We start from the raw sequence: 14,094 nt of genomic DNA, 5'->3' as shown, positions 1-14,094 counted from the left end.
TAACATCTAAGGTCATCAGTCCCCTAGAACTTAGAACTACTTAAACGTAACCAACCGAAGGAAATCACACACATAGATGCCCGAGGCAGGATTCGAAACTGTGACCGTAGCGGTCGCTGTGTATCAGGGATCCTACAGTTTGTTGGTACGGTTTTGGAGATATGTGGTATTAGATATCGACCCACAGGTCATGTAATTGGCGCAAATAAGGGCCCGTTGATCTTCGCACGCAGTGATGATCGAGACGGGATCCACAGGATTTACAGCAGGCGAAGCTGGTCACCGAGACATTAATGTGGGTTCACTATAATTCTCCTCAAACCACTGTAGCACGGTTCTGGGTCCGAGACACAGACAATTTCACTGCTGAAAGATGACATCGCCGTCGGGAAAGACATCAAGCATGAAGGGATGCAAGTGGTTCGCAGCTGTCAGCGTGTCTTCGATTACTACCACAGGAGCCATGCAGGCGCGGGAGTATGTCTTCCATAGCATAATACTGCTCCTACCAAGCTGCGTCCGAGGTACGCTGCACGTTTTGAGCTGTCGTTCAACTCGATGACGTCGTTTATGGAGGCGAGAATCGACTTAGTGCAGCAAGAGCGAACATGTTTCCATCGATCAACGGTCGAATCCCGATGTTCTCGTGTCCACTGCAATCATTACTGACGATTTCGTTGGATCAACATGTGGACACGCAGGGGTGGGCTGCTGCAGAGCTCCATGTTCAACAATGTACGATGAACGGTGAGCTCCGAAACAGTTGGCGTGCACTAGCATTGTGTTCATTCCGCAGAGATGTCGCAAGACTACCATCTACCCTACTTTACAGAGCAGACAAGCCTCCGAGCACCACTTTCTGTGAAGAGTCCCGGACGCCCAACCATTTAGAGCCTAGTGGCAGTTTCACTGTCCTTCCATCTCTTTCCGTAGATTCTCATGACAGTAGTACGTGAACACTAGAACAGCTTCGCCGTTTTCGAATAGTCGTTCACAGACTCTCCGTAATAATAATCTGCCGTTTGTCAAAGTGGCTTATCTCAATGGATTTCCCCATTTCCAGCCCAGATCTTCGCTAGGGCGATCCGTCGGCCCTGCCTACTCCGTTTACGTACTTTTGTTACAGCGGAAAGTGCCCGCAACGATATCAGGTGGCATACAACGTCACGGTGATCACTGAATAGTGTTTTGGGTCATTTGTGCATCTACTACAGTGACAATAGGGATTACCGTTGTCGTTTGACATACTCGCTACCCTTGTACATTCTTCTTTCCAACTAGATCTTAGTCTTTTTCCAATATATTTAAGTGATGCAGTGTCCTCAGATTTGCTTTTCTAGGAACTCGTTACATCGGGCAACATCTATGTTACATACCAATAAATCCTTTTTATATCTACGACTATCATTATTGTTATTATTGTCATTAATATTATTATTGCTATTATAACTATTAGCGGCAGCAGCAGTAGTAGTGCAAGCACTGACAGCAATAACTTATTAACTCATAGTCAGTATTATTTACTCACTTTGTCTCTTAAGACACTCAGATCACTTTAATTCTAGTTGTCATATTAAAATTGTTATTTCTTGGATAACTGTGATGTAAAAAGGCACTGTAAGTTTTTGTCCCTGGTGCAATGTAAGAGAAGTGGTGATGGCCTTAACTGAATCAATTAAATATACAAATAAATAAAATAAAAAATATTACCTCTTGAACATTAATGAAACACGAGCGCACAGCATTTCTCAAAAAATTGACAGAAAAATGCACATTTTGTTTCGGTGTTTAGTTGAAATGCCTCACTCTATTGGGTAGTCTCATGCACTAACCCACCATGATTAACATGCAATGAATGTAAAGTAAAATACATACGTACTGTACCTGCAAATATAGCGTCGTAGTTTCCACGTTTCACCCTGTATGAACGTACGCTCTTTACTAAAAATCAGTGCGCCATGGTCAGCAGGAAATGAGGACTCTAAAGCAGCCAAGGAACGGGTACTACTACCATAGTTTCCAAGAACGCAGGGGAAAACTTCACAGTGGATGAATTATTTTACGTTTCTCCAAGACAACATTCTGTGCAGGCAGTGCATTCCATGACAGTAATAAAAAATTGTTATATAAGACTCCATCGAGTTCCTCTGAAAGATCCCAAATAAGTAAAGTGTTTACCGAAGGAAATTCAGGTCGGGTCTAGTAACGACAATTAACTTCATTGTATAGTATTAGTTCCACAAAAGAATTCGTGCCCACATTTATTCAACTAGTGTGAGAAGAACTGGAGTGATATTGGTGGTAATAGTAGTGTCACGCGCTCAACGACAGGACACACCAGTGCTTGGTGTTTGATAATGCGGAGTAAGTTTATTGTTATTGGTAGTAAAAGTAGCACTGTTTCAAAAAAAATATCTTGTTACGGAAGTCTGTTGCTTACAATAACTATAATTTAAAACAAAATATTAATAGGATAGTAATAGGACATATAGGTGAAGACTTCTAGATGGCATGCCCCTGCTCCTTGGCACATTATACACGGTGAAGAATGTTCGTGACAAAGGTGCTGGGATGGATCGGAAGAACTACCCGGAGCCTTACGTACCGACTTTAGAAATGCCAGCCTAACGGCATACTGAGGGAGCCTCTACGGACCATAGAGAGAGTACCCGGTGGCAGATTGTAGACATCGGATGGTCAACGATTGTCCTCCTATGACACAACTGTTTGCTCACTCTCCGTAAATCACAGTAACCCGTTTGCGATTTCAAGCCCATCCAAAAAATTTAGCTTCTCTCAAAAGTTAATCATATAGTTTGTAACATGGGGCAGTTCCAGAGACCACGGAGCTGTTCATATTTCTGAATGGAAAGATCACACCCTTTTCTTCGTATTGGGGTAATTGAGAATAAACATGTTCTATCCAATACAAATTCAAAGATCTCGGAATAAAATTAATACCGAATTGCAATGACGGCAGGAATTCAGCGTTAATTATCTCTGATAAAAATCGCGATGTGAAATATTCTGCATATTTAGTGGTACGTGTTCGAAATTGTTTCAGTAATAGCTACATAAATGGAGCGTTGACCTTTGAATATAATCGAAGAACAGCTTACAATATATTCGTTGGAGACGCGCGCAGAAAACCACGCTTTTCATCTTATAGAGTTCTTGCACTTTCCATTTCTCACTTTAACCGTTCATTAACATTTTTGTCACGTTGAATGTGAAAGGTGTTACTCAGCTATGTCGTGAAAGCGGAGTTCGAAAATAAAATCGCGTTTTGCCTACCGCCATTCTTGAAAACATTGTATATTGGTTATTCTGTTGGGGCTTTGTTAAATTATTGACTCATATTTTTGAAAGTAATCTAAACGTATACATGGAACTTCCTTACTTGACAGTTCAGAAACACAGCTCTGGGGAAAGGAAGTTCAGTCTGTTGCTGACGAGTCATGATGGAACACGAAGAATAGCGTTGTGCTGATTTTGTGATTCTACATCCAGATTTATGACAACCACTGTAGAAACTTGCTGCTTGCTGTTATAGGTTCGTTATGTATTTTATGTTAATTCTGGGGAAATGCTTCACATCTGCGTAAATACAATTATTTTTTGATATACGTAAGAAGCGTTATCCCCAAGCCTACAGTACTGAAAAGTGATAGTATTTCTATTCTTAGACAGGTGCGACCGGGACAACAAACGCACTCGTACTCCTGCCTTCCACCTTCCCCCACAAATGTCCTACTTTCCTGAGAAGCTGGTGATTAACATTGCGACATATATCTTTTACTGTGCGATTTGTTGGAGGGTACCGAGGTATTACTCAAGAGACCGGACTTTTGCGTGGTAAAAATTGTTATTATAACCTCTCAAGCAACTAATGAACTGTAACGCACTGTTCAAACACAGGTCATTTAGAAGAAATCCTTTATTTCGTTCGATAGAAACTAATCGAAGGCCTTCGTGAAGCCGTTTTGAGGTACTCGTCAGAAAATAAAGGTGTGATTGCCGAGTTATTTACTTTCTTCTGTTTGAGACGAATCTTCTTTAGATACTGCCAGTATTACGATGTTGTAAAGTAAGCTTTAAACTCACCGCACTCCTACATTGTTACAGCGGTTGACCATGTCGGTGAAGGCGGCCTCGTCGCCAGAGCGGGTAATGAGCCTGTAGGAGACCGGCTGGTATCTCTCCCACCACGGACGGTTGTCGCTGGGGATGGCCAGGTTCTCGTTTGGTGGGGACACCTGAAAAATGTCTCGAATAAACATCTCTGACCTCCAACAAATTTTACCAAAATATCACCAGATGCTCTTTATCTGTATCTCTTTCAACCACATAAGACTGATACTGTAGTATGATCTTGTAATTTTTCACAATATTCAGTCACGTTCTGTACAAGCATACAAACATTACAGACTAAAGTGAAAAACATAGTTAGAGAACTGTATTTTAACTGTCAGCTTTACAAACAAGCCTTTATTCTCTATCGGTTTCGGTCCCTCACGCCATCAGCACAGAAAAAAAGACACTCATAAGATGGAAAAGCAAGAGGAGGGTGAATTGGTAGAGCTGATGTTTTTGCCTTTTCTTCCTATGCGTGATGGTCTGGGAGACAGAAACCGGTAGAGAATAAAGGTATATTTGTATAGCTGATGGTTAAAAATTCATCACTTTAAGTGTCTGATGGCTACAGAAAGCTACCACGCTGAAACATTACTTGAAAACCATAGTGCCTGCCAGCATTCTTAAGAAGTCAACCCAAAATGTCTGATATCTTTCAGGAATCGCCTTGATTCTATTTCGTGTAGTCTTCATCTGCAATGAGAATCAGCTGCTCTAGCATGATATTACAGTTGTAGATTTTGCTATCTAGGGTGAGATGTCGCACTTTTCTCACTACCATCCCACGTAACATACCTTTAGTCCCTTCGAATGCGGATATTTAGAGGACAGGAGTAGGGTGGGATGGTTTGTATGGTTTCGACGATGACTCCGATGCTAAACAGTACCGCACATACCAATCTCAGGATGCAAACCGCTGCTTGCAACTTTTTGTTAATGGGTAAGGAGAAAAGGCTGGCAGGAGAGTTACAAGGGTATTAAAACGGAGGGGGAATTTTGAATTTAAAAGCTAATGGAAATATGTTGTCATGTATGAAAGTGCACTACCCTTTATAATATAAAGTTACAAATTTTCCTGATAGTTGAAAATTAGCAGTCGTGGAATTACCAGATGTAGAAGTATGAAATCGGAATTTGGTTCCAATAATTACACGTCTGTTGTCTGAAACTGATAAACTAGATTTTATTCAAACCAGAGATTGAAAATCCGCTTCAGTTCTAAATTTCTTTTATTATCACGACCGGTTTCGGGCTCTCATAAGCCCATCCTCAGGTGTCGCAACTGTGCTAGGGCCCCCGAGCACCACGGTAGACGTGTACTAAGCGCGGTGTGCTACCTATGAGCATTATTCAAAATAATCTCCATTGTTATTTATACATTTCTCCCATTTCTCCGGAAGGCTATGAATGCCACGCCAGAATAACAGTTTCTTCTTTTGAAGCGAACCAGTCAACGAGCCATTTTCGTACATTTTCTTAAGAACGGAACCGATGTTCAGCGAGATCGTGTTCCAGTGATGCGAGTAGATGATAACCGGAAAGAGACAAGTCTAGAGAATAAGCCGCATGCACTGGTATTTCCCAAATGAAAGCCTCGATCGTTTCCCTGACCCGTTCTGCTGCGGCTGATGGGGCTATATCATGGACTTTCTGTCGCCTTTTTCCATATTCCAGTCGTTTTTCGCGTAATGCTCGATTTAAATCGATCACTTCCTGTTGGTAACTACCAGTGTTAACGTTTTCACCAGGTTTCAGCAGCTCATAATATATGACACCAATAGCATTGTCTTCTTTCCAAAGCGAATTAATATCGCAATGGATGTCGATGGTTTGCCTGCATTCACCCATGATTTACGACGCTTAGGATTCTCAAAATATATCCATTTTTCATCAAATGTCACTATTCAATGGAGAAACGACTTTCTTTCGTATCTGGCGAGGAGCATTTCAAAAGTGGTCTTTCGATTTGCTTGCTGTCTTTCATTCAGTTCATGAGGAACCCAGTATCCCACTTGCTGCATCTCTTTCAACGGAGGATAAACGGCTTTCTGAGGTCACATTCAATTGTTCCGCGAGTTCCTATTGAGTTTGAACATCATCTTCGTCCAATAAGGCTTGCAATTCGTTGTCTTCAAACTCTTTCGGTGGTCGCGCTTGTCGTTTCTCATGTCAAAATCACCGCTTTTGAATATTTTGAAACATTAGGAACACTGCGTATTCCCAAGAGCATATTCGCCGAAAGCTTCGACAAGTATTTGATGCGATTCTGCAAGAGTTTTCTTTAAATGATAAAAGAAAACCAATGCAATTGTAGTTCGTAGGCATAAAATTCGTCATGTTTACGGGTTTGAAACAGATACCGATGTATGTAACCTGGGTTACTGTGGGTTGACATTCGTCGTCAGCCGTTACAGGAAGCAGATGGCGCTGCAGACGCGGTCTCCGGGCCCTACACTGATAGCTAGCGCCATCTACAGGTTTCATACTTCTACACCTGGTAACACAAAAATACCAGTAATAATTTCACCACTAACGAAGAAGAAAACTAGTATCATAACAATAAAAATAAAAAACAAAGGTATAGGTTAGGAGTTTAGAAGACACTCCGTGAGAACGAAACGCTGGAGACCGAAGCTGAAACTGACGAAATATTTAGAAACATGCGAATGTCTACCAATGTTTACAAACTATTTCAGTGCTATTAGACGCCAAGACAAACTTCATACCATGTCCTAGTAAAGGAAATTTGTCCATTTTATCATCCTTATTACTGTAAAAAATTGATGCAAACTCAGTTACATGTATCTATTTATAGGTAGGACCCCACGACACACTCACACTGAAATTATACGAAAATGGCTCTGAGCACTATGGGACTTAACCTCTGAGGTCATCAGTCCCCTAGAACTTAGAACTACTTAAACCTAACTAAGGACATCACACACACCCATGCCCGAGGCAGAATTCGAACCTGCGACCGTAGCGGTCGCGCGGTTCCAGACTGTAGCGCCTAGAACCGCTCGGCAACTCCGGCCGGCAACGCTGATACATTTGAGTACGCAATGTGTCTGCATCAATGGCACTTGCAGCCACTTGGACCAGTTCTGCCACTGATACATAGCGCATAAGTAGTTCTTTCGTCACCTCAAAAGCAAAGTTTAGTTTAAACATGAATATTGTGCGTTATAAAATGAGGTTAACGACGTATGTAGCATATCGACTGTATTGGGTCCAAAAGTACGCCACAGTGGAAGTGAGCTGCAACACAGCCAGCCACAGGCAGGCAAGATTGTTATGCATTGTGAAGCAAAACACATCTCACAGGCGTTGCCAAGCAGAGCCAGCTGGATGCTGCATAGAAACAGCCAATGCTCCAATATGCTAGCAGAAGGACCGAAGCCTATCCTTACTTGCCACCGTGGACGTGTTCGGTGTACATGCCTAAAGCCCTAAATGAACATAGGATGGAACATATAAGTACTCAGCTATTCATGTATTGAAATATTCTCGTCTCAGTATCACAGCATACACCATAAGCCTGTAACACCTGGAGCGACAGCTACGGTCGCAGGTTCGAATCCTGCCTCGGGCATGGATGTGTGTGTGTGATGTCCTTAGGTTAGTTAGGTTTAAGTAGTTCTGAGTTCTAGGGGACTGATGACCACAGATGTTAAGTCCCATAGTGCTCAGAGCCATTTGAACCATCTGAATCTGGAGCGACATCCTGGAATGCATTAAGGGATCTGCTGTTCGACCACGGAGTGGGGCAGCCTGCCGTGAGTCACGAGAGCGGTCACCACAGAAGCAGAGAGCTGCTGGCTTGCTGGAGGGAGGTCACGGCTGCCTCCAGGGTACCGCCATCTGTATTGCCACGGTGTCATCACGGTTGCAGCTGGAGACATATCTAACAGCAGATTCGAGTGACACCACGCTCGGTTCTGCTGTTTCTGGTGTCAGCAATGATGGACGTCTATTATTTCGCATGAGGGGCAACTGGACACCTCCACCAGGCTGTTCCTGATGTACTACAGCTGAGAGCCAGAATATAGAAGTTAATTAACCAAATTTACTGTGATCCTGATGTCTCATTTCACTCTCATGGGTGACAATCCATGGGCCATCTAACTCCGGTGAGTCATTGACGTCGCCTTCTTGGAGCAGGGTCTGAACCTACAGCGCTACAGCCTTTGGTACAGTGAGCACAAAAAATTTTTCGTATGGAGAAAAGATTTGACAGTTGAGCTTTTTCTAAAATAGATTTTATTGCGAGTAGAGAACCACTTGATTTGTATAGTTTCAGAGGTAATGGAAGTCACAATTGGTGAGTGCCTGTTAGATGTTCACAGTGTAACCTTGAGGGCCACTCAGCACGATGTACGGAATCAATTCCAGTAAAATGCTATACAGGTAATCATCAGGGGTCTATGATTAGGCAATACAAAAGGTGATCTGATTAAACCACGAACAATCACACTAAGACTTCATTCACACAGTTGTGTCCTTCAGTATACTGAGAAATCACTTTGTGTCAGTGTTGAGTCTAGCTTGCCAGTAGAAATTTTGTGTGTGGTGGAAGTGTTAGAAGAAAATGAAGTGTTATATTAGGTGGGTTGCTTAGTTAAGAAAGGTACTGTATGTATATAAGAAATACAGGCTGAAAAGAAGGTAGCTGTTTTTATAGACAATTTTAGTGCAGAGGACGTAAGATTAACAAAGGGGTTGTTAATCGCAAAAAAATGCTAGAAGAAAAGCGCCGGCCGTTGTGGACTAGCGGTTCTAGGCTCTTCAGTTCGAAACCGCGCTGCTGCTGCCGTCGCAGGTTCGAATCCTGCCTAGGGCATGGATGTGTGTGATGTCCTTAGGTTAGTTAGGTTTAAGTAGTTCTATGTCTTGGGGACTGATGAACTAATATGTTAAGTCCCATAGTGCTTAGAGCCATTTGAATTTGGAAGAAAAGCAATGGGACATGAATCGTGTAAGCGATGTAGTCACCAGACGCCATTGAAAATGCGTTATGGAGAAAAGTGAAGCACCCAGAGGGAAGTAATAGGGAACGGATGGAAAAATTACTTTTGGAATTTAAAGATATATTTTTTCAAAAACGGACATTACCAGCTATGCGTATTACATAGCATTGCATACCAATAGGAAATGAATCACCAGTCTACCGAAAATCATACAGAATACCTAAGTTCTTCTTTTGTAGGAATTTATCGATCAACAGCTGAAAGGTGGAATAACTGTTGGGTTGGAATAGTCGTTGTACCAAAAAAATCAATGGATGGAACACGAAAATACAGGTTTTGTTATACGAGGGCAGTTCAATAAGTAATGCAACACATTTTTTTTCTCGGCCAATTTTGGTTGAAAAAACCGGAAATTTCTTGTGGAATATTTTCAAACATTCCCGCTTCGTCTCGTATAGTTTCATTGACTTCCGACAGGTGGTAGCGCTGTACGGAGCTGTTAAAATGGCGTCTGTAATGGATGTGCGTTGCAAACAACGGGCAGTGATCGAGTTTCTTTTGGCGGAAAACCAGGGCATCTCAGATATTCATAGGCGCTTGCAGAATGTCTACGGTGATCTGGCAGTGGACAAAAGCACGGTGAGTCGTTGGGCAAAGCGTGTGTCATGATCGCCGCAAGGTCAAGCAAGACTGTCTGATCTCCCGCGTGCGGGCCGGCCGTGCACAGCTGTGACTCCTGCAATGGCGGAGCGTGCGAACACACTCGTTCGAGATGATCGACGGATCACCATCAAACAACTCAGTGCTCAACTTGACATCTCTTTTGGTAGTGCTGTCACAGTTGTTCACCTGTTGGGATATTCAAAGGTTTGTTCCCGCTGGGTCCCTCGTTGTCTAACCGAACACCATAATGAGCAAAGGAGAACCATCTGTGCGGCATTGCTTGCTCGTCATGTGGCTGAGGGTGACAATTTCCTGTCAAAGATTGTTACAGGCGATGAAACATGGGTTCATCACTTCGTACCTGAAACAAAACGGCAATCAATGGAGTGGCGCCACACCCACTCTTCTACCAAGAAAAAGTTTAAAGCCATACCCTCAGCCGGTAAAGTCATGGTTACAGTCTTCTGGGACGCTGAAGGGGTTATTCTGTTCGATGTCCTTCCCGATGGTCAAACGATCAACTCTGAAGTGTATTGTGCTACTCTTCAGAAATTGAAGAAACGACTTCAGCGTGTTCGTAGGCACAAAAATCTGAACGAACTTCTCCTTCTTCATGACAACGCAAGACCTCACACAAGTCTTCGCACCCGAGAGGAGCTCACAAAACTTCAGTGGACTGTTCTTCCTCATGCACCCTACAGCCCCGATCTCGCACCGTCGGATTTCCATATGTTTGGCCCAATGAAGGACGCAATCCGTGGGAGGCACTACGCGGATGATGAAGAAGTTATTGATGCAGTACGACGTTGGCTCCGACATCGACCAGTGGAATGGTACCGTGCAGGTATACAGGCCCTCATTTCAAGGTGGCGTAAGGCCGTAGCATTGAATGGAGATTACGTTGAAAAATAGTGTTGTGTAGCTAAAAGATTGGGGAATAACCTGGTGTATTTCAATGCTGAATAAAACAACCCCTGTTTCAGAAAAAAAAATGTGTTGCATTACTTATTGAACTGCCCTCGTAATTACATATATCTAAATACAGAAACGCCTACCCTTTTCCAAAGATCACAGAAACCTTGGACCATTTAGGGCAATGCAAATATTTTTCAACAATGGACTTGAACGGTTATCGTGAGATAGAGGCTGCACTGCGTGATCGATACAAAACAATGTTTTTGGCACCTAGAGGACATTAACAATTCAGAAGAACGCCATTTGGATTACGAAAAGCTCTGCAACTTTTCAGAGATTGTTGCGTGGATTAAGCAGAGGTTTAAAACCACGGCAATGCTTAGTGCCTCTCAATGACATAGTCGTCTGCGGGAGTGACATGGAACAGTATCTGCAGCGATTAAGGGTACTCCTATGGATAAAAGCAGCGAAGTTAACATTGAGTACAGAAAAGTGAAATTTTGTGACGCAAGACGTAGCATACGTAGGTCATAAGTAAAGAAGGGGTAAAGACAAACCAAAGATTAATTAGAGCTGTACGTGAATCTTCTGTACCAGAATCTGTAAAGGAGTTGCAATTGCTCATAGGCGCCGCGATCTATTTCCGCCGGTTCCTAAAAGTATTTGCGGATATTGTCAGACGATTGACACGGTTGTTAAAGGAGGGTACTAAATTCATGTGGTCAGAAGAGTGCCAGCATGCTTTTGAAGAGCTACAAAAGATTTAACGTACAGTATGATATTGGTATTTCCGGATTTTAATAGAGAATTTGTTTTATCGTGTCATGCATCAAATCGTGCACTTCGCTTTATGTTGTCATAAGAGGTAGAAGGAGTAGAACATGCGTTAGCTTACACATCGAGAGAACTAACCTCTGCAGAAAGAAATTATTTCACAATTGAGAAAGAGATTTTAAGCCTTTTTTATGGAAAAACATATTTCAAAAGTTTTATGTAAAGCAAAAAGTTTAGAGTAACAACAGATTATGGGGCATTAAAATGGTTGATGGGGTTAAAAGATCTTTCTGATAGGTAGACGCAATGTGCATTAAGACTAAGTGAGTTTGATTTCGAAGTGACACGTAAAGCTGGGAAGAGGCAAGAAAATGCGGATGCTTAAGTAGAAAACTAGCAGTATTACATATTGGGGGCAATGAGTGCAAAAAATGGCAGATTGCACTGACAGCGGATGACGAATGTAAGAACTGTTTTAACCAGATTGGGATACTGTGCAGAGAAGACAGGTTGCGACTGTCATTAGTGTTACCAGAGATGCTAAGGAAGACTGTTACAAAAAGCTCATATTAGCGAGCCATGGAGGTTGCAGATCTACCAACAGAAGAGTAGCAGGCAGATATTTGTGGAGGAATAAACAGATGGACGTAAACTTTTGTGTGCGGAATTTCTTACAGTGCGCACAGAGAGCGAATTTGTGTCGAACTAGAGTATCACTGCAGAGATTACCTAAAGCATTAGCACCATTCGAATTTCTGGGTACTGATATTATAGGTCCATCCAATAAAACACCAGCAAAGGATAAATATGTACTCTCAACCATAGATTATTTTCAAAGATACGTAGAAATGGTCGCGATGCCAAACCAGCAGGCAGTAACAGTGGCACCAGCACTTGTGAAGAAGCGGTTCTAGGCGCTTCAGTCTGGAACCGTGCGACTGCTACGGTCGCAGGTTCGAATCCTCCCTCGGGCATGGATGTGTGTGATGTCCTTGGGTTAGTTAGTTTTAAGTAGTTCTAACTTCTAGGGGACTGATGACCTCAGATGTTAAGTCCCATAGTACTCAGAGCCATTTGAACCATATTTGAACTTGCGAAGAATAATATACTGACCTTGGAATGGATTTTTATGAAGACTGCGATACAGATGCCGGCTTAGCTTAAAATGCTATAAATTTTTTTTTATGATACGGCAGTAGCTATAATACTGGCAGTTGCAAACGTCAGACCGAAAGCAAAGGAAGAGGAGGGTGAAAGAAATAGTAGCTGGAGTTGTTAGAACATCTGGCCCTGGTTATTCCATTTCAGGAGGAGGTGTGGAGTGTAATTAATTATGTAGTCTTCATAATGAAAAGTAAGGTTTTCGTTACCTGCACACCGGCGTAGCCTTTGGGAGCGAGGAAGCGCTCGCACTCGGCGGCGATGTCATTCCACTTCCACTCGAACAGGTGGACCATGGCACTGCGGCCGTTCGCCACGTTGGGGTCCCATTGCGCACTGGCCGCACCCAAGATTGCCAGGAAGGTCCACAAGGCCCGCATCGTCGCTTTCTTTGCCGGCCAGAGTAACTTGGGGACTCCCTTGGTCTCTATTTATACAAAAAGTCAATTTTAGTGTTGCAACATCACTTCCCATTGATAACTGCGAATTGAGATATGATCTGTTATATAAGGTCAGAGTACAGATCAGTGTGGTTACAAAATGTCAATTTTAGTGTTGCAACATCACTGCCCATTGATAACTGCGAATTCTTTGAGATATGAGCTAATATTTAAGGTCAGAGAACAGATTAGTGTGGTTTCGTGATATTCTGTTTACAGTAAATCAATCGAAAGGTAATTATGCAAGATTTTAGCGATGATTAGAAATTTCTTAAGCAATGTAGATTTTTAATACCTGAAATCCTAATGTGTATAGAGCACCGAGACATCACGAACAAAGGAACAAATTTTTCAGTTAATTACTTGTGTCAGAGTGTCTAAGGAAATAACATGTCTCGATACCAGAAGCAAGGAAGGAAGTTCAGGATTTAACGTTCCGTCGACGTCTAAGTCGCTGGAGACGCTCGACACGAGAGTGGTCACTGTACTACTTAATGCATTGCCAGTTAGTGATAATTTCAAATGTTGAAACGTCCGAAAAAATACAGGGTATTTCAGAATGTTTTGATGATTTAAAATTTGAGAAACACAAGCTACAAACACGATAGAACGACGGTGGCACCGTCTATTACTAGTGCAGAGAATCAAGTTTCACCCCAAATACAGTCAGTAATCACCTCGTACTGGTCGAAGCAACATTGCACGTTCGCAGTCGAGTGCTATTTTCACTACGGCGAATCTGTCGTGCGCGTTCAGCGTGCCTTTCGTAAGAATTCCAAGACGTAGCCGCTTTATCCAGTTCCTGCTAGTGAAACAACATTGAAATTGGTAAGAAACTTCCGTGAAACTGCCAGTGCATCGAATCGAAAGTCAACCGGCCCTCGGAAAACCGTGAATATCGAACGTGTGCTTAGCAAAAAAATGGTTCAAATGGCTCTGAGCACTATGGGACTTAACTTCTGAGGTCATCAGTCCCCTAGAACTTAGAACTACTTAAACCCTACTAACCTAAGGACTCACACACATCCATGCCCGAGGCA

General features: G+C 42.6%; 1 protein-coding gene across 1 annotated transcript in view; it reads right to left on the bottom strand.

Annotated features, from left to right (window-relative positions):
• LOC126162295 (alpha-amylase 2-like) overlaps window positions 1-13,037 on the bottom strand; it is a 45,376-nt gene extending 32,339 nt beyond the window's left edge. Inside the window, exons 1-2 of the mRNA XM_049918714.1 lie at window positions 12,824-13,037; window positions 4,105-4,256 (exon numbers count right to left, since the gene is read on the bottom strand). Of these exons, the coding sequence (XP_049774671.1) occupies window positions 4,105-4,256; window positions 12,824-12,994 (323 nt within the window). The 5' untranslated portion in view covers window positions 12,995-13,037. The remainder of the gene's footprint in view (window positions 1-4,104; window positions 4,257-12,823) is intronic.
• Between the last annotated feature and the right edge of the window lie 1,057 nt (window positions 13,038-14,094).

The sequence above is a fragment of the Schistocerca cancellata genome, chromosome 2 (genome assembly GCF_023864275.1).
Source record: "Schistocerca cancellata isolate TAMUIC-IGC-003103 chromosome 2, iqSchCanc2.1, whole genome shotgun sequence".
In the NCBI taxonomy this organism is placed as follows: Eukaryota; Metazoa; Arthropoda; class Insecta; order Orthoptera; family Acrididae; genus Schistocerca; species Schistocerca cancellata.
This window is presented reverse-complemented; position numbering and strand designations above follow the sequence as displayed.